The sequence below is a fragment of the Phalacrocorax carbo genome, chromosome 3, assembly GCF_963921805.1.
Source record: "Phalacrocorax carbo chromosome 3, bPhaCar2.1, whole genome shotgun sequence".
In the NCBI taxonomy this organism is placed as follows: Eukaryota; Metazoa; Chordata; class Aves; order Suliformes; family Phalacrocoracidae; genus Phalacrocorax; species Phalacrocorax carbo.
The window spans coordinates 41831067-41851771 of NC_087515.1; the positions used below are offsets into that span (position 1 = coordinate 41831067).

At 37.9% G+C, this 20705-nt stretch overlaps 1 protein-coding gene across 3 annotated transcripts in view; it reads left to right on the forward strand.

Annotated features, from left to right (window-relative positions):
* The window catches only part of WDPCP (WD repeat containing planar cell polarity effector), a 156857-nt gene that overhangs the window by 103184 nt on the left and 32968 nt on the right, over positions 1–20705 (forward strand). For all 3 annotated transcript variants that reach the window (XR_010372112.1, XM_064446682.1, XM_064446683.1), the window contains exons 14-15: positions 4972–5035; positions 10784–10886. Coding sequence is in view for 2 of the 3 variants with exons in the window: in XM_064446682.1 (XP_064302752.1) it covers positions 4972–5035; positions 10784–10886 (167 nt within the window). In the remaining variant the exon portion in view is untranslated. The remainder of the gene's footprint in view (positions 1–4971; positions 5036–10783; positions 10887–20705) is intronic.

The window sequence follows — 20705 nt, forward strand, 5'->3', positions numbered from 1 at the left end:
TCTTTAACCTGATAATCTCTAATTATACTGGATCAGAATTCCATTGAAACGGGGTGCAGAGTAATTTTACAGATGTTGTTCTTTATTTTAATATTGTGTAATTTAAAAGGAAAATATTTCAGATAAAACCAACATTTTTTGAGGGGGAAAAAAAGCATGAAAACCATTTCTGTTCCAAAAATTGCTGATATGAGAACTTATGGGAAACAGCTTCTTTTATGAATAATTATTATTATTGTGTTTAAGAAATGGGCAAGATGCCTAGAAATTGAATGAAAGAATGAGCTATTAAATTGAAATATTAAATGAAATAACTGAATTAAAAGTGATCATGTAAACCCTGCAGTAAATGTTGGGAGCTGTAGCTGATTGAACATATTTTAATCATCTGTTTTGTATGCTTAAATACAATTGCTTGATGTAAGTAAACACTTGATTGATATTCTGAATACTTTCAAATCTGCATATGCATCACAGAATACTGAACAATTAAAACTTAATTTCAGTGTAGTTTGATTACATGTAAATTATTTCAATATTCATTTTTTCCTGTTCTGTTTGCTCAGTGCATATTTAATATTCACTTTTTGAATGCATATCACCCTTGATTGGACTGTGAGATGAGGAGGACTCTGAAATTTCTTCCATTAAAAAGGATTGCCTTATAAATACTATTTGTGCCACAGCTCTTCCCCTGCAGATTATTTTCTAAATGTTGTGTACCCTTATTGAAGACAAGGAAAAAAACTGCTGCAGCCCTCCTTTATCAGCCCAGCACAAGGAATATGCTTACATGGTCGATGGGCATGTCTAAGAAGGCTTGTTGGTTGTAACTAGTCCCTAAAGAAACGTTTCCATCTTTTCTGCACTATATTTCTCTCTTGCTTGCATGAACTCTCTCTCTTTTCCCTTCCTCCTCCCTCCACATGAATTTTTTTCCTGGTTCCTGGACTTTTTATGAGATGTTTTAACATTATGGATAAATATTACAAATATTTTTAAATTTACCATTTTCAGCCTGAAAAGTGTATCTCTATCTTTAAGTGACCATGTTCAATTTAGGTGTTGTGGAGTACAGATGACAACATTCTGCCTTTTGATATATTTGTCGAACCTCTCATAGAAACTGAAGAGACTTCTTTTCCCTTATCCCCAGGTCCCAATCCATGCACACAGTTTTGATCTACATTATATAAAATCACCTTATTTCTGAACATCCAGCAGGAGGAAACGGGCATTTTATTCTCTTTTTATTTATGCTGGTCAAAACCAACAATAGCCTCTCTGAAGTTAATAGATAAAATTATATTTTAAAAAATTTCTTATATGTTTTATTTAAAAATAAAATGCTTTCCTGCATCATTTCAGTTAAGTCACATTCACAAAATAGAAGCAGGCAGCAGGTCTTCCACTTCACCATGGAAGGCAGGTCTGGGTTCTTCTCTGCCTTGACCATTTTTGACCCATGTGACTCTTGTCATATCACTCACATTTCCCCTTTGTTTTCTTGTCCATACAAAAGACGTACTAATAACCGTCTTTTTAGATGTTTGTAGGGTACATAGAAAGGTTGCGTAAGTGCATAGAATAACAGTATTTTTTTATTATATGAGTATTTGAACTTAATATTATAAGTGCTAACAGCTTGCAGGGAAATGTTTTCCTATCTGTCCTATATAGTTAATCACAGTTTGAGAGTTTTAATCTTGAAGGTCATATTTCTGTTGGCTGTCACTTTGACCAAACAAGTGGCTGAACTTCATGGTTTACAGGCAGATTTCCTTATCTCTCTTTTCCAAGAGACATATAAGTCTTGATTGCTGGAGTTATTGTGAAGCAAGTAATAAGTAACAAGGTGAAGAGGCGGGAGGAAAGATACTCACTTCAAGACCAGTACCCTCTAGATGCCATTTTAGAAAGCAAATATTGTACCCTGTGATTGTAGCACAAGAACAAAAGGGACGGTGTTTTGCTCGGGGTTTAGTTTGTTTGTTTGTTTGAGGAGCTGATAAACAACTATAAGTGTGCTAGCAATAGCAAAAGGTCTTCCCGCAACAAAACATGTTTATAAAACAGACATGATTAGCTTGAGGACAGTCTCATGCTCTACAGGACAGTCTCTTATTGTTCCTGTAGAATAAAAACAACACAGCTTCCATGCCAAAGAGACTCAAAATAACAAGTATCTTTTAGTAAAGCTACTTTAAAAAAACCTGGACATTCTTGACTGATTTAATACTGTTTGCCTAAGTAATGCAAACTTGTCACTCTTGTTTGAAACCTTCAAGGTATTTTAAAGCAATTCCATTTATAATATGTGTGACTGTTATTTCCATCTCTTTTCTTTCGTGAAGAGCATTTCTTGGATAGTCTTTTTTCCCCCTTTTTCCCCTCAGTACAGATCTGAAAATAATGAGCTAACTTCACAGTTTTATGAATAGGGGCCATAATGAGACTGAAGTAAGTATGTTGATTAAAGGAAAAAAATTGGAATCTTTGTGAAACAGCAAAGAAATCACAGCTTTAAGACCATGATTCTGTTATGCAGGTCAATCAAATGAAAAATTTATTTTACATTTTTTGGTTGCTGGCATTTTTGCCTTGACTAAATCAAATGTCATTCAAATAGTCTGTATAGTTATAACTTTGGAAAAACAAAATAATGACGCAGACATTCTTTTTAGCTAGTTGTATAGCCAGTTTCTGTTCAGTTTCCAATTTCCTTTCTAAGTACCAAGAATTTATATTTAATCTCTAATTGAAAAGAAAAATGTGCTGGAAAAATAGATACATGATAGCTATTCAAGATATACATATTTTAGCATGTACTTATTTGTCCTAATTAAAGCATAGGTTCAGAAACAGCATTACAACACAATGTACTTTAATGGAAATTCCTTCACAGAAAGCATGTTGAAAAGTTTCAGATACATAGATGTGCATGATAAAACGGTGGTGCACTGCCTGTTGCACAGTGATCAAGAGGTTAACCTTAATTCATCTCTTCCCCTCCCTTAAACAGGTTCTGTGAGGAGGACTGTGAATGAGCACTTGGAAGACACAGCAGGGAGATTAGCTTTAGGGAGGAAAAGGCTCCCCACTCCAGCTCTTAGGAACCTCACTGGAGAGTGCATTTCCTCTTCTACTTAAGCTAACATATTAAGCCTTCTTGTCACGAATGTTATTCCTTGAGGAAAAGTCCTTGCTGGCTCTGTCTCACAGTCTTCCGAATCATTCCAAGTGTGTGGTAGAAAAGAAAAGAGCAATAATGCTGTGGCAGAAAACCACTGAGGCTTTGGCCAGTAACAGGAATCCCAGTATGGTACATCGTATGGGACTCCTTCCCCCACCAACAGAAGGATTCCCATGTTTCCCCTGTGCTCACATTGGCCTGAAGAAGAGCTACAGCACTGCCCACTGTTTTCTAAGATACCCTCTAGATACAGAACTGTATAAATACTGGCATCCATAATATGATGCTGTTGGACAATATTCATTAGGCGAGCACAAACTACACCTTTCTAACACTGAGAAATCACAATGCTGATTTTTCCCTGCTGGGGCAAAAAAGTCATCTCCTTCCCAAACTTCAAGCATCTACAACTGCTCTATTGTTGAAATTGTTAACAGGTGAAAAGGGGGAAACTTTACCAGTAATGGGAAAAATACAGAAATCACTCTATAAGGAATCAATCTTTTACTTCACAACTGAAATAAAATGGGGGTATTTTGTTGTTTTGCATATCTAAAAATAATCACCAAATCTATTTTTGTAGGTATCTTTAAACAGTTTAAAAAGTGCAGTAGAAGAAAATGTGTACAAATAGAATCACTTTCTCACAGTACAGAATGATTGTCACAAAGTGATTATCTCTACATCTAGTATAAGAGAGGCGTTAGCCCCTTGCAGGATTTCCCATTGTGATTAGCGTTTGCCAATGCAATGTTGTATATATTCCCAGAAAGCTTCTGATGGATGGCTTGTTTCTTTCCACTTCTGTGGAATTCCCAAGGACTGAAAACAAGAGGATATAGACAGCCTTCCACAGTGTCTCCATCCCACGTAGGTGTTTGCTCTAATTGCCAGGCGATGGTGTTTAGTCTCTGGGTAGGAAAAAGGTGGCAGTCTGCATCATTACAAATGCAGGGAGCTGTTGTTCAGCAAGCCCTCAACCCACCAAAGTAGTGGTCTCTATATGCCATGACACAGCCCTCCTAGGTTAACGGTAAAGGTGAAGTTCCACATCCACACTGCTCCCTTCCTACTCTAGGTGATACTCAGGTGGTGCCTTCAAAAGCACATTTAGAGGTAGTTTTTGCTTGTGGGTTTTGCTCTTTTTCCCTTGATTTACCTCATTGACACAATCATCTTCACCACAGGATCTTCATAAAACTCTCAGGAGTCTGTGCTAATACTGGGCTGAGGGAATTAGAAGGCAAAGCAGTGCCACCCCCTGCCTTTTTCAGTCCCTGGGTATTCACAACTGTTTAGCGTGGCTTGACTGGATTGTCATCTTTAGGGAGCTGTACTGAGAGGTCTGTGAGGACAAGACTCAATGCAGACTTCTACAAGGACCTCTGAAGTCCTGTGAGATATGGGTCATTTCTGTAGAGGATTTTGACGCTCCTACCAGTGTTATTAGGGCTAGCATTTATGTTGTGGCTGGTATCTTTCAAAGGGTCAACTTCTTATGATTTGCTGTGTACCTTCAGCTCCCTTCAGATTCAGCTAGATCTGATGGGACTCAACACTGAACATAATGCTTGCTGAAGGTTTTAAATGAAGAAGGTTAGGGGTAGTCACTGTCCTACCTCATAGTTCTGCAGTCTGAGTATGAATGTATCAAGTTTCCCCAGTAAAGCTTTGGCATCACTTCTGATGAGAATTGAAGGACTTCATCTGCCCATTAATAAAATCTGATGCAGCTCTTAAGTTAGCCTCAGCAAGTGACATGTTTCTTTTTCTTGCAGGTATCAGAGATTTGAAAAAGCGTTTCTGCTGGCTGTTGACATAGGTGCTCGGGACCTGTTTATGGTGAGTCATTTCTGGTGACAGAGTCTGTTGTAAGGGTGTTAGTTGTCACCTTTTGTGCACATTAAAATGGATCCGTGTCATTTGCAGTCTTAGACACATACTGAAGACAGAACTATTCTACCTGGTTTGCCCTTTGCCATCATGAAACTAGTCAATAGGAATTGAGTATCTTTAGAGCTTTGACATTTTCCCTAGCATGGCCTAAAGGCTATTCTTTATTTTCCAGGAATTAATGTGTATGTTTTTGAACTTTCCCCTTCTTCATCTGTCCTGATGTGGGTGAATGTCATCTTTCACTCTAATAAGCTTATACATTTCTAATCCATTCCTTTAAGAAGTACAACTGCTGAATCCTGGACACAAGAGCTGGCCATATCCTGGGGATCCTGAATGCTCTTAGTTTGTCTCTTAGGGTTTTGTGAAAGGTGACAAATTATGAACGCTTCTACAGGTACTTTTAAAACAACAAAGCTCAGCAGCATCAACCAAAGGGTTTTTACATTTCATGCACTCTCTGACCCCTCCCATTTAATTAGCTACAAAAGTAAAATTAACCAGCTCTATAAAAGGTCCTCTGTGTGAGCTCTGCAGGAGGCTCTTGTTTCATAAGATCTTGCACCACAATGTCACAGTGAGGTCAGATGGACAAAGCCAGTCGTGCTTTCCTAGTCTCTCAGCATGTTGCTGCTCCACAGCTGATTTCATTGTTTTCAAAGAAACAATAGGAAAGGGGCTTGTTGAAAAAAAGGCCCTTTGAACGATTCGTTTGCTTGACTCTTTTGCATAATGAAGACATTCTGTTGTTTAAATTAAGCTTTGACACTAGATGTTAATATCATTTATCCCATTAAGTTACTTGCCCTGCTAGTTTGATCTTGATATTTAAATTGTATGTTAAATTACACAATTAAATCCTGCTTTTATGGGTTATGAAAATTCCCTTCTAATTATATTAAAAGTTGTGTGAACCTTTTGATGTTTTTTTCATGGCTCTAATCATCTGGCTTGTTCCATCTAATTAGAAAGATGTGAATACTGCGATAAACTTTTCTAAGTATGCATCAAAAGAATGTGATGAATATGTCAGACTTTTAGGAAATTTATTACACGTTTAATGTTTACTTGCCTCAATGTTTCCTCTTTTTAGCTCAGCTTTTTCCTTTTGTCTTTTTATTTAATGTAACTTCTTTGATACAAATTTTATACCTAATCAAGCTAAACACTGCAGTCACATGTGAAATTCAGACTGTAACCTCTCTGTGGCCGGTTACAGTTTTTTGTTGGGGGCTCTCGCACCATACAGATAATACATTCTCCCTAAGTAATTTCAGCCATTCTGGCAGAACAAATGACCCTGCCATCTCAAGGGCCCTCTCTCATATGGCTGAAAACATTTCCTACATGATCTTTTCCTCTTTCCTTCCCTCCACTGACAGCAGGACTGAGTGACCACCTCTGTCCCAGGGTGGGGAACACCAGTGTTGGGTCAAGAGATGGGTGCAAAGCTGCTATCAAGAGGGAGGGACTGTCAGTACCTGGGTCCACAAGTGGTAACATGTCCTCCTCTCAACAAAAAGATCCTCCAGCTTTCTTCAAGAGGAGTTTCAATGTTCACCGAGAAATTAGCTCCATGCTTTCCTACTTTTCTTTGTTTTTCCTTTCCTCTCTCAACACCTACTCTCCATTTCCTATCTCACCAATGCTCTTAAACATAAATATCTTTTTCCACATAGTTACTCCTGGCTTACATTACTGCGAGATCAAAACCAGTTCTGTATTGTCCTCGTTCTGCTTGCATTATCTTTGAGATTCCTCACAGTTTCCCCTAAGTTATGCAACAAGCAGCATACACACCTACCTCTTTGCATCCTCTGGGGAAATGTCCTTTTGCTAATTCATCTCCTAAGTAAGGTACTAATGAACAAACTTTACAATAAGCTAACAATGGCACTGCTGCAAGACTACTAAGTACAGGATTCAAGAAGTTTAAAGGTGCATAGCTCATAAAAGTATTTATTTGTGCCATGGTAATTTCTAGGGCACTGGGCTTCATGGCTCTAAACACTGTGTGAAAATTAGATAACCTGCTCCCTGAAAGCTTAGTCCTTCTAGGTGTTAGTATAGCGATACTATTGCTAAGTAAGGTTTGTGCATCCTTCACTTCTGCTTAACACTGAATGATTTGTATATATTGTTTATAGAGGTAAAGATGCAATTAATAACATACAACTTGACTTTACCTATATTTAAAGCATTTATAATTTTGTGCAGTACAAATAACTAATCCATAGGTCAGTTATTTGTACTGTTGTTTTACAGACCAACAAAATCCATTTATAAAACCACACGTGGCTCTAGGAGTGACGTCACCTCATTCCCAGTTAATAGGACTTCAAGAAGAAATAGTAGACCAAAGAAAGATATCTGATGACATAGCGAATTGTGAAAGAACAAATCTATTTATTAAGGGGAACAGAGAAGGAACAAAAAAGGAAAGGACAGAGATGAGCAGATCAGAGAGGCTGAGGAGGATCCAAATGTTGAATACCCATCTCCTGAGACTTCTAAGAACATGTCATCTATCTTGGAAAATTTATCCCAAGCATCTCTTTCACCAAACAGGACTCTACAGCATTCCTGTTATTTGTTTTGAGGTTGCAAAGAAGTTTGAGAGAATGCTATCTGAGGGCTAATTTCTTTCATAGAAATTAAAAACAAAAAAAAAGGCTTAAAAATTAGTCCTATAGCTATAGCGTCACTAGTATGATGCCATAACAAGACACACAGACACTGCTGTGTCTCCCCATAAGCTTTACCCTCACGTCACATCTAAGTCCATCAATTATTATCATCTCCTACAAAGTTCAATAAAAAAATACAACTGAAAAGGACATAATATCATGAACAACAGCTACATTTATTGGACAGTGACTGATCCAATCTGTGACAGAAAAGATCAAGTAATAGAGGGTTGTTAGCTTGAAATCCTTTTGTAGTATGCTTCAGCTCTCAGCTGCTGAAAATTCAAAAGGCCATCCCATGTACAAAGGTAGCAAAAAATGCAAGGGAAAGACACTTTAATAAAACTGTCAGATCTTGGGTGATACACTGATGAGGCAAGTGCATGTTTCGAAGAAATGTTGGAATTTTGCCCAGAAATATCCTATAGACAAATGCACATCAGTGTTGCAAATGACTTCTGCTCACCGAGGGCAAGCTCAGTGAGTCACAAAGATGAGGGTAAAAAGGAAGTAGTCAAAAAACTAATCAAACTGTTAAAGGATAAAATACAGCCCTTTCAGCAAACTCCTGATAAGCAGCTGGAGATTGTTTTTATTGTCACCATTGTTTTTGAGAGGGATGTGATCTTTGGACTGATAAATTCTTAGATAATTGTGTGAAAAAATCTGTAATGAATATTCAGCTGATTTAATTTTTTTTCCTGTAATTCTTTAAGACACTCTGTAATCCAGTGTTTCTTCTTTCTCTTTTATTTATTTTCTAGTTTTATTCTACTCAGGCAGTTATAAATTCGTAGAAAAATCCAATTTTGCTGGCTTGTTTGAATGAGAAACACCTAAATTTGATCTGAAATTGTCTGATTAAGAGTTTTTTCTTTCTAAAGCTTGTTTAGAGATAGAGAGAAGAGCTACTTTTTAATTATTATTATTCTTTATGACAGCAACTTGAAGAACCACGAAGAAAGCCACTTACCAGCCTCCTGCTATATCTCGATGTCTTACAAGGCCCCTGTTAGTTAGCAATAGATATGTAGAGATGGATATGTAGCAATGGATATGTAGCAATATGTAAACATTTATTTACTCAAAACAGAAAACATGGGCAAAAACAAGATCTGAAAGTAACAGATGTTTGATACACACAGCATGTACGGCCTCTTAACTGAAAGAACTTTATTCTGCAGTTGTTTCCTCCCCAAGTTTATTATTTTAAATTGCATTGAAGTATACAATACCTCTCAGTTTAAACTACAGAAAGACCGTAATTAAGCTTAAGCATAGTCAGAATGTATTTTAAATTGATGAACACAACCTGCCCAAACACTCAAATCTTTGTAAGTTCAGACTTGTTCAAGAGCCCTTAAGTTTTCTATTGTTATCTAAATAAGCTGACGATATCTACTGTTTAATCTTCACAGAAATCATACCTTGCTACTCAGGCCCTTTTCTCCTGAGGACTATGTTAGACCTACAAAGAGAGGAAGTACAGGGTTCGCAACAAGTTCGTAACTCATTACTTTGTCCCTAGACACTTGCACATTTTTTAAGTTGCACCTGTGTTTGTAATTAGAAAATGTTGCCATCTCCTGCAGACTATTGGGATCCTGCAAGTCAGTACCAGGTTTTCCTGCATAATCAGTCTCAGTTTCCCTAGCATTCTCAGCTTGCTTCTTCTTTTTGTTTTAATGTTTTTATTATTATTAAATGAGGGGATAATAAAAGCAACATCTTCTCCTAACACTATTACTCTCACCTTTTTCATCTAGCTTTCTAGAATACGATCACTTTTTCTCATAAGAGTTTCTGGCCTATTGATGAAGGTGGCAGTAAAAACACACTGAGAGTTTCACCTGAAATCTCCTGCATTAATGAGAGTATAGTTGCTTTTATGGTATGCACAGGTCAATTCTTCTAGCAAATACTCCTTTTCCCTTTAAATTCCTGCATGCAGATAGGTTGCAGAACAATGGCCAAGAATGACTTAAATCTTTGGATACTAAATGGCATCTTCAGCAAAGAAGGGAAAAAAACTTTTGACAGCTGTTCTTGGGTTTCCCTCACTTCATATTGTCTCAGTTCACGCACAGAGCAGCCTGTGGCTGTGATGCCAAAGGAGAAGGGGGTTAATTGTCTCTTTATTAATGGTCAAGGATGAAATTTTACTTCAAAAGCCAAAACCAAAGGCAGTGAGGCTGTAATTTGTCAGCGGGAATATATTCTCCCACAAATTGTGCTGTATGTAGTACAGGTGATTTTCACCTCAAAGGTTAACGCACAATAAAAAGTCTTGCAATTCAACATGAAATGATATGCCTCTGCCGCAGCCCTCTAATTTTTAACCCTAGATGAAGGACTAGATCCAGAGTACTGGGAACTATTCATGCTAGACAACGTCATTTTTGGAAAGGCCCTTGTGGTTCAAGAGTGATTCAGGAATCCCATCACCTGGTGAGCGTTAAAACCATTGAGCAACCATTGTTGCTTTTATTGCGTCCAATATCAGCACAAAGAGGACCACCGTCACCTACTCAAAGAACAGTAAGTGTAACATGACAACCTCCAAACAAAAATTAGTCCTAAAAGAGCTTTACCCCAAAACTCATGTACTAGGTGGAAACCTTAACACAGTTCAAGGAGGGGCTGTCAGCCAGAAGATTTCCAGTACTTCAGATCTGGTTTACACAGAGCCACCTCCTATCAACCCTCTCTTAATTCATGTTGCACTAACAAAAGTTACCTTAAAAGCAGACAGATTGGTTTTTTTCATACACTGAGTCAATAGCTTCACTTTTATCAGTGCATGATTGGTCAGTGTTTTATTCATTGCTGTATTAAGATAATAAATTTGCATTGGGAGAGAATTAAAATGTAATGGTAGGTTCATCAGTTCCATCTGTGTTTGTGATCTAAATAATAAAAGAACCTCTTTCTTTCAAAATCCCTTTTGTTACTCTTATGAGATTCATTTTAGATTAATCTTTTTTTTTCCTCTCTTTTATTTCCAAAGGACATCCATTACCTTGCACTAGATAAGGGTGAATTGGCACTAGCTGAAGTGGCAAAGAAAAAGGCTAATGACATTGATGCAGAATCAATAACTACTAGAATTGGTAAGAATTAATGGTGTTTAAAAAGCTCTTTTTGTTTTAATCAATACTTGTCCTGTACAACACCGTGTTGTATGTGTAGGGGAGATATTGTTTCGATTGCATTGCTTTCTTTGAAAGTGAAAGAGTGTTTTTATTCATAACGAAAGAGGGAGGCTCATAAAAATAACATAGCTTTGCCTTTCAGTAACCGCGTGAGGATTGTGTCAATGCAATAGCTACAAAGCAAAAAAGATTTATATTATGGCTATATAGAAAAGTTCAGGCTGTACAAATTGAACTGAGTGTAAGAGGTAAGAGACTGAATCTGAAAAATCTTTGTTCATACCAGCATTAAAGGCCAGGTATGGCAATCTCATTCACCTTTAAATATTTGCTCGGTCACACTGTGCCAAGAGCTGGAGTCACATCATGAATGCTTTGGTAGCATTCAGATGAAACATTTACTGATGCGAACACAGGCTCATAACCTGGCTTTAAAGTAACAGCTTCGCATGCAATAGGATTCTTGCAGTTCCATAAGGAATATCAATGTAAAAATTGCAAGGTTAGTCTAATAGCTCAAACACTGACAACTTTTCAGGCCGGGGAGCTCATAACTCATTCACTTTCTCCTTGTGTTTCCTCTGAATTGTCATGAAGAGATGTATGCAAATATGTAGACTGTTCTGATTTCAGGCGTATAGCACAAGCCAAGCAGAAGGGGTCTAAGTCTAGGTGACTGACCTCCAGCAGAGTGAAAGTAGAGAAAGGGAAGAAAGAGAACACAAAATGTTTGTATAACATATGCACAGTGCTGTTTTGCTCATTCTACTGTGTCTTTGAATATTAGAGGAAATCACTGAGCTTTTTTGTCCTTGTCCAATGCCATGAAGAAGAATATGATTAAGACTCAGAAGGAGTCACAAAACCTTTGAGATCTTGGGTAACACAGAATTCTTTTAGAAGTGTGCATCTCAGTGTTTACCAGGAGTACACAAGCAAATGCCATCCAAATGTATAGAAATGCAGACAGGTGGTATGTGCATTTATGTGGCTATTTCTATATATTGTATAAGACCAAGACTTTCAAGGCTATGCAATACAGTATCACCTCCTTCCCTCTGCAGCTGAGTAGAAATCAGGCAGTACCTGTCTTGAAGTCTTTTCTTCAGTGTCTTTCACTTTCAAGCTTAAGTCTCTTCAGGCGTTTTTTGCACCACAGCTGGGCCTTTGGGTAAGCCCTTTCGCCACTAGAATTGCCAAAAACTACATTTGTTTCAGTCATCTGTTACTGGGCACTCTTTAAAGTGCCCATCTTGCTTGCTTTCTTTTCTCTTCTTAAGTAGTTGTCCTCTGCACCTCATATACCTAAGATACCTAAGACTTATCTGTGATCACTGTCTATTCTCTTACACTTAATCCAGAAAACTAAACCTTAATTTCTGCCTTTGTGTAATTCCTTGCAAACTAATGCTATTACTAGATTTCTGAAGATAGGCTATTTTTAAGTTTACTGAGAGCCTTATATACTATTATAGGCACATAAGCAAAGAAAGAGATAGGGAAGAAACCTAAGGTGATCACAGATGTCTTACTTGCATATTAGATGTAATACACATGTTCAGTTATAAATATGCAGACACACAGCCTTCCCCTCCTTCAGAACAGTCCTACAGTTACCTCTGTAATGCCCCATAAGCATAAATTATTGAAGTAATTTTCTATGATAAAGTCTTTAAAGTGTTTTCATTTGCTGAATAATTAACTATCAGAATGATTTAAAATACTTTTCAATGCCCCTGGGACAAACTGTCACTGAGATTCGGTCTATAAACAGTAATGAATTTGCATCCAGTTCATTTTATATGAAAATGAACAGGAATCTCCCATGAGTTTGTTTCACTGCAGAGTGGGTCTCATCTTAAAACGTGTGAAATCTCAGCCACATGTTTTGTTTTATTATACTTTATTGCAACCTCCTTTATTGGTGTTTTATTTCATAAACTGTTGTTAGCAAAAAAGGTGTAATGAGGCATGAACTTTGTGGACCCAGTGAAAACAAAAGATAACAAGTGCATTATATGTAAATTATGATGTTTGTTTAACTTTCTGAGAAGGGGAGAAAGACTCATGCCAGAGCCAGAAGCTTTAAAACGCAGTTTCAAACAAGTGTCTGTCCCCTAACCATCTCCTCTTCATCTACTCCTAGCTCTCTGGGGCTTTCAGCCACTCAGTTCACCAATGGTCATACTTCTCAGATCAAACCCCAGACTTCTTAAGCACCCACTTCAGGCTTCTGCAAGAAGGCAGCAACCTAAGCAAACAGAGGCAGCAAGGTGCAATCACTGCTGTTGATCCCAAGTTATACGGAACACCTCCCTAGATGATATCTGGCCTCTCTAAAACATATTTCATATATATATTACAGTATAATATTTGGTCCTGAGTAGTACAAATGTGAACCATTCTTGTATAACAACATCTGATGATATTTCCAGAGCTAGCCCATCCCCAAAAGTCAGCTCAACACTACTTGAAAATAACACAAGTCAGTGCTCCTGACTGATCCCCAAGCCCTTGAGAGTGCTCCATCTTGCCCCAGATATGTTTAATTTGTCAGGATATTTTTGTGTACAGGGCTGACTTCAAATATAATAGATTTCAAACTCAGACATTTGGAAAATTTCAACCTTCTACAAATAATGTAGAATGACAATATAATTTCAGCTTAAATTTATAGATGTCATCCAGAGTTCTATAATCATTGGTAGATTCCTCACATATATTAGATCAAGATTTGTGTCAAGAGAGAACTAGAAATAGATTATTTTTAAATTTTCTGAATTTTAGCTCTTCTCAGTTCCTCACATGATCATGGTTTGCTATACAGTATTTTGAAGAAGCCACCATCAAAGCTAAGAATGTCTGGGTGCATGTGGTAAAAACACCTGTAGACCTTCAGAGCATATTCTGACATTTCATGACAATATTGCTAAGCCAGAAGTGTCAAGTGAGCTTGCTGCTATTCACTGTTATGGTTTTGACAGAATCAGGTATTTTGTTCAACTGATTGAAATCTTCTAAAGAAAATTATTCTCATAAGATTTTATGTTTGACAGCCTGTGAAAATGCATATTAAGGCATGAGAAGATTGAAGTAATGGTACCATACATCTCAGAGACCGCATTAGCTGTCTCCTCTTTCCCCACTCCTGTTTGGTCAGCAGACCAGTGGCCATAGTTATTGTGGTTTCCTCTGCCAAAGACTTCCTTTTGAATTATTTCTGTAGTAGATCTATGGGTTCCTTAAAGACATCAGGGAGTTCTCATTTGAGGCCTTGCCTAAAATATATTCTGTGCACCTCGTTCACTTGATTAAAATGGAGAGGACTTTCTTCAATACTGACAATATTTGTAGGCTTACTAATAAGTTCTGTTTATGGGTGTAGCCTCACATATACACTCCTGGAACACAAGTAGCCAGGTACAATATCATCCATGGTGGAAGACTGCATCTGTTCAGTGCTGTAAACTGTAGGTTTCTAATGTAAAACTTGAGTTGCAGAGAACTGACACGGCACAGTCTGTTAAGAAATGCCATAACTAATAATAATCACGGAGGTGAAGAACTCAGCCTTTCAGACATCATTGCTCAATGAATATCCAAAGAAGAGCATGTGTAGTCAGTGTCAGAAAGTTTCCCAAGGCCAACTTCCAACAAATTACATTAGGGCCTAGCAAGATGATTTTAACCTTCAAATCAATAGCTTTCACTGAAAAGGGATTAATGTTGTGACAAGACAGGTAACTGCTGCATAGTTGAAAGGCAAATTGGGAAACCTTGTCTTTCTACTTAGAATTAAATTCAGAATATTAGCTACACTAATGTTTAGGCAACATTTCTAACAGAGGTATCTTAATAAAAACACTGATGTTGAGATAATTGCATTGTTCTGAAGTGCTAGATGGGACTGACTAACATTTTGGTGGTTCAGTAATGTCTCATGAAAGTGCTTGAGGTTTTTCCACTTAAAATAGAATTTTAAAACATTTCTGGAAATATTCCATAACGTTTGCAAGTGAGATAGGAAATCTTATCAGTTCTCAGAGAGACTGAGGTCTAATTTCCCACACTGTTCATAAAATGACATTCAAAATGTAGGGCCCCATAATGTTTCGCCTTACTGACAAGGAATGTCACTGGGTTGAACCTTAAATGGAGAATTTATTAATTTCTTCTTAGTTCTGCGATAGTATTTTATATTGAATGGCTTCCATATTCTTAGCAATAAGTAATGACAAACACTATAGTGTTTTGTCTTCCATACAGGGTCTCTGAGATACCAGTCTGGTCTTGCATACAGTTTGCTACCTCCAAATCACTTGTAATTTATTCAGATCTTCCCCTATTCCTGACAGTCTTGGCGAGCCTGCTCACATTTCAAGACCACATTTAGAATTGTCCCCCTGTTTTTGTAACCTTTTCTGGCCCTGCATTAGCCCAGTTGATAACACTTGTTCCTCTTTTGGTTGATAATGACTCCTTTCATCTATCAAGCAATACACCTCTTCCTTACTCTCAGGTACCCTCTCTGGCACTGATGACAAAGCCTTCTTCATTTCCTACTCTTCCTTGGCACACGCTCTTTCTCTTGCTATCAAGTTTCAAGTTAACTGAGAATCTTAGCCTTTTATTTCATGGCATGATTTTTATTTCACTGCATAATGTGTTTATGGCATGCTTAAAAGGTATTATCCAATACACAGATGAACTGTGATCTGGAAAGACTTGGGGGACACCTGTTTATGCTACAGTGTTTTAGAGGTCTGCTCCCTTCAGTGTAGGTGTTAGATCTCCTATTTATTTCTTTAGACTCTCAGTTTAAGTCAATCAAAACCTCTGGGACCAAATCCTTTGCTTTTATTTTTCTAATAATGTGACTTTTTCCCCAGAGAGCCAGAAAAACATTTTTAATGAAAAATGTTTAAGTATGATTGGCAGTTAACCTATAGCAAGAAATTAGTTTCCACAAGCACTTTTTAAATTTTGTGCCACACAAGATGAGTGTCTTTGAAGATCCATAGTAATTTTAAATTATTTAACTGTGCTTGTATGTACAGTCTCCTGCATGTATCAAACCACACACAGCATTTGATGCAGAGCCCACTAAACACAATGAAAAGATTTCCGCCATCTTCACTGGGCTTTGGGTGGGGGGTTTTAGCAAGTATCAAGCTCAAGTGTAGGCCTGGCATTACCAGAACTCCTGCTCTCTACAGAAAAAAAAAATTACAAAGATCCTGGTTTGGAAGGATGCTCTACTTGATGTAGACTGCTTGAGTCCCCTGTTTTCAAGAGGAGCAGGTGGCGCACAGCATTTATGGCATGGAAGCCTATTGCAGTGGTAGTTATGAATTCATGGCCTGGCATACCTTCTTTACTGGAGTGTAACAATATGTTCCCATATAACTAAGTGGATCTGCTGAATCTTCTTCTTTATTCTCATGTTTAGCTTTTTGTAATTTACATTTTTTATTTTCCAACTAGTAGTGAGGATTTTACTCTATCAAGAGGTTTCAGGCACTAATTGCTCCCCTCCTTGTGTTATTTTCAAGAAGTGGAGTAATTTGTTTTACTTAAGGTCTATAGTAATGCCAAACTATTCTTGGCTCCACCTCATCTCACCTCTCTGCTTGCTTGTGTCACGATGTCAGTTTTGATCTATACCTTCCCACTGCTAGACAGCTTTGCCTAAAGACATAATCCTCAGCCCCTAATAATTATAAGTACATCAAAGGCTAGCTGGTTTGCTTAGCTGCAGAGGTCTACACAAAGATCTGTGTATCTTCACTTGAAAGAGATTTATAGTTTTGTGTCAAGCTTTAGAATAATCATGGCATTCCATTTTTTTCCCTTCTTTATCATGACATATTCTTGCCCGTTACAGAACCTGCTTTAAAAACCACCACTATGTGCCTGATGAAATGAAGACACAATTCTCCTTAATATTTTAATTTTAATGATTCCAATATTTTGTAATATCTGTCAGCAGTAAAATTATGACCTATTTAATATGAAAAAGTCTTATGAAGAAGTCACAGATAAACAATTCTTTTCTGTCATTTTAAATGATGAGTCAAGTAGAAAAAAAAGAAAAATCAGTAACTGGAAAAGCCAGCTTTAGGGAGTTAATTTTTTTGTATCTATAGCCACATACTATGACTGGTTTATAAACAAAAAAAATTCCCAAATTCTGGAAATTGAAAGGAGTTGTCTGTGTCTGATCTGTATTTATCCTCTTAACAATTAGGTTATTGCAAGGTATGTGAGGTCTCTCATCTCGGATCTTTTCAGTGTATTTCCATCTTATCCCTATGACCTCCAGCAAAGTTGATGCACATAGGCAATAGAGAATGGATGACACTAATTACCAAGTAAATAACTTATTTGCCATGGCAACGTATCAAGAAGTAAGTTACAAAAGTGAAAACAATTCACAGAGAGATTCCTTGGGTGATGATGTTACGTGATAAAGAATAGTTCTGCATAAAAGATCTTGAAGGGATGCCCATGGCATGGCATTGAAGTAAAGAGAAGCAAGTCAGTACTCAAGTATCCACTGACATTATAGCTAGAAATTCAGGTAGGAGTTTGACTTTTCAGCACTAACTCCATAGACTGAAGTCAATTTAAATAAAAAGCACACATAGTTAAAATAACTGTTGAAACAAACTATCAAAGAAATTGATGCAGGGAAAGTGTCTTTGCATGGAGACTAAATTAATACCTTTCTGGGAAATAGGTTTTAGCCAAATACAATTTATGCATTAGTCAAACACAAGTTTTTCTGGCTCGGTGTAGGATAGCTGGATGAAATTTAACGGCCTCTAATTCACTGTAGGTCAAACTAGATGATTTACACTATATCATTATAGCATAATATTCATATGTGCTGGATTCCAGTCTTGCCTACAGCTCTGTGAAAAAGCCCCTGGTAAATCTCCCATTAGCTTCAAAAGGCCCACATGTAGGCTAAAAGACTGCAGTTAAAAGCCACATAATGTATATTCACACATCTCATAGTATGCACGTGTGTGTGTACATAAGTGGGTGTTATATTTACACATACACAGCCAAAATTTGGCCAGTCATAAAAATAGCTCAAAATCTGAACCAAAGCACTGGATTAATTATTATGTGTTTATATTTTGCTTCATGACATCAGCAGCCACAGAATCCGCTGCTGCTTTTTTTTCTGAAGGAACAAGAAATAATCACAGCAGGAGGTGCTTTCATAATTGCTGTAGCCAGCTGAGAGCTGCATATCTGTATGTTCATGGTGTGTCAGAGGCATGTTTGTCTCACACACCCTAGAGCCATCCTTGAGCCTTTAGTTTTCTGATAGGGAATTTGCCAGTTGCATTTCTACACACTGAAGAGAGCTGGCAAACACATATTTGCATGGCAGTTGGTATGTGTTTTGTCCTGTCTGTTCTGCGTAACATAACATGATGTGACAGGCTGTAATTCATCACATTAGTGGCATGACAGCAGAGGAATTGAAAAGCGGTCTAATGGTGGGCTGACATGAGGTATCAATTTAATGTTCGATTGTAATATTTCAACATTAAGTCTTTTTATAATGGCCTACCAAAGAATTATCACCAAATATTCCACATGCAGGTGAGTTTTAGAAGTAGTGATCAGATACACCATGGTCAATACCAACAGGAGAAGGCTGTAGATTCCTGTGCTCAGGACCAGCTCTTGTAAAAATGAGAATCTTTGCACATATCTGGTTTCTGATCAAACAAACAAAAACGCTGAAGGGCTATTTATTTATTGCCTCCTTTTTCACTACCCTCCCCAGCCACACCACAGGCTCTTAAGTGGGGATACCATGGAAGTGCCCACAGCAGAATCAGAGGTTGAGGCTGTTTTCCTCCAGAGACTCCTGCACAAGAGACTGCTTGACAGTTCACCCCTGAAAAACTCCACAACAAAAGCAAAGGTGTTTGATGACCTGATGCTAGTTCTTGTTGAATGCTTTCAGTCTAACAAAACCAAGTTCCCTGTAAAATTCCTGTCTCAGGGCCAGTGACATTCTAATCAGGATATCGCTGGTGAAAGCTGTAGGGAAAAGCTCGGTGGAGCTGGAGAGTAAGCTTTGCACCCATCACTGTTGTCAGTCTTGTACTTTTTTAAAGTGCCAGACTTGGCCAGAAGAAAAGAAATGGTCTGTTTAAGAAAAAGCATTGGTGAAAGGCTGATCAACAGTACCTGAAACAAGGCAGTAAGTACATCCAGGATTCATTACTTTTTTCTTCCCTCAACATACACTGTTTTTCATTTCAGCTATTTGAAGTATCTTTTCCCTAAATATCCTTCCTGGTGGTTAGTCTGCACCAAGACTTCTTTTTACTTTAAATCTAGGTGCCATGAGACTGCTGCAACTCCTGAACTCATGCATGAATCATATCTGCCCTTCAATAATATTTTTCACAGCATTCAAGATACCAAAAGTCCCGAATCATGCTAGATTTCAAACTGTAAAATTCAGCCTTAAAAATAGATTGTGAGGCAGCATTTGTTATCTCTGCAATATTATGAAATGACAAAATATTATAATATGATTAAAATATATTACTAATAATAGCTTATAAGCATGTATGGTGATCATTATAATTACTTACTTACTGCAGGTCTCACCTTTTCATCTTTATGATAACCAAAGATGCAACAGCTGCTTGATTTCTGCCTCCTGCCCTCCCAGCCCAGGGCCTGGCTGTAACACCTGCCTTCCCTGGGAGCTCAAGCTCCCCAGCACCCGTGTCCTTGCTTCTCCTTTGCCCTCTGGGAGGACACAGCTTTTCCCCCAGCTCTTGCCCATATTTAAAGTGATGCCTTTCAAATGTGTTTGCAAAGCTGTGTTTGATGTCAGTGGGGAGGCTTGCCATGCCTGACTCCACCAGTCCTGTCTGGATGGTGCTCAGAGCTCAGCCAGGTCTTCCTCTTAAGGAACCAGTGGCAGGAGTTCCAAGGACTTTCTTGCTGTCCTTCACAGTGATGGCTATGAACACAGCTTTGAGTCCTTGCATACCACAAGACCAGTAAAAAGTCAGGGTATAGTTCTCACATAAATTAGATCCCATGGATTAACTAATAGTTTAAAAATTTTCACTGTAAAGGAATGTGGAAGACAATGTTCTTTCCTGTAGAGTTACGTTAAAAACCTATGCATGACTTCTAATTTTTTCAGAAATATAACTGCTTCATAATAACTGCTAGCTTATGTTTTTTCCTTGATGTAACCTACCTTCTGCTACATCATACTATGGCTATTCTTATACCTCTGCTAAATTTAGTCATTTCCTTTGCTGATGTTCTTACTGCTCAAAATCCCCCCTTAGAGATATACAAATAAGCCTGAGGTGCACCAGGTAATGCGCAGGTTCTAGGGCCATCCCAGAGACCTTGTAGAATAACCCCAGGACTTGATCTTACATGACCTGGAAGCATTGCTGCTTGGGAACCATCAGGAGCCTTACATGAGGTCACCCTCTGACTGCACCTTGTAACCCATAGAGGGAAGGATTTGGGACCCAGTCTAAACTTCTTCTGAATCATCACTTGAAGTTCATTGCTAAATTTCACCACACCTCTGCCTAAATAATACAAACTTTTATAAACCAGATGAAATAATATTTTACTACATAGGATGCATTGCGGCAAAAGAAAAACAGCCACAAAGTGCTTACCATAGGCCCTTGCTTTTAGCTACCAAATGGCGAGGTGTTTAGCTCACAGCTGTGGATACAGAGCCTGAGTGGGCATAGTCTG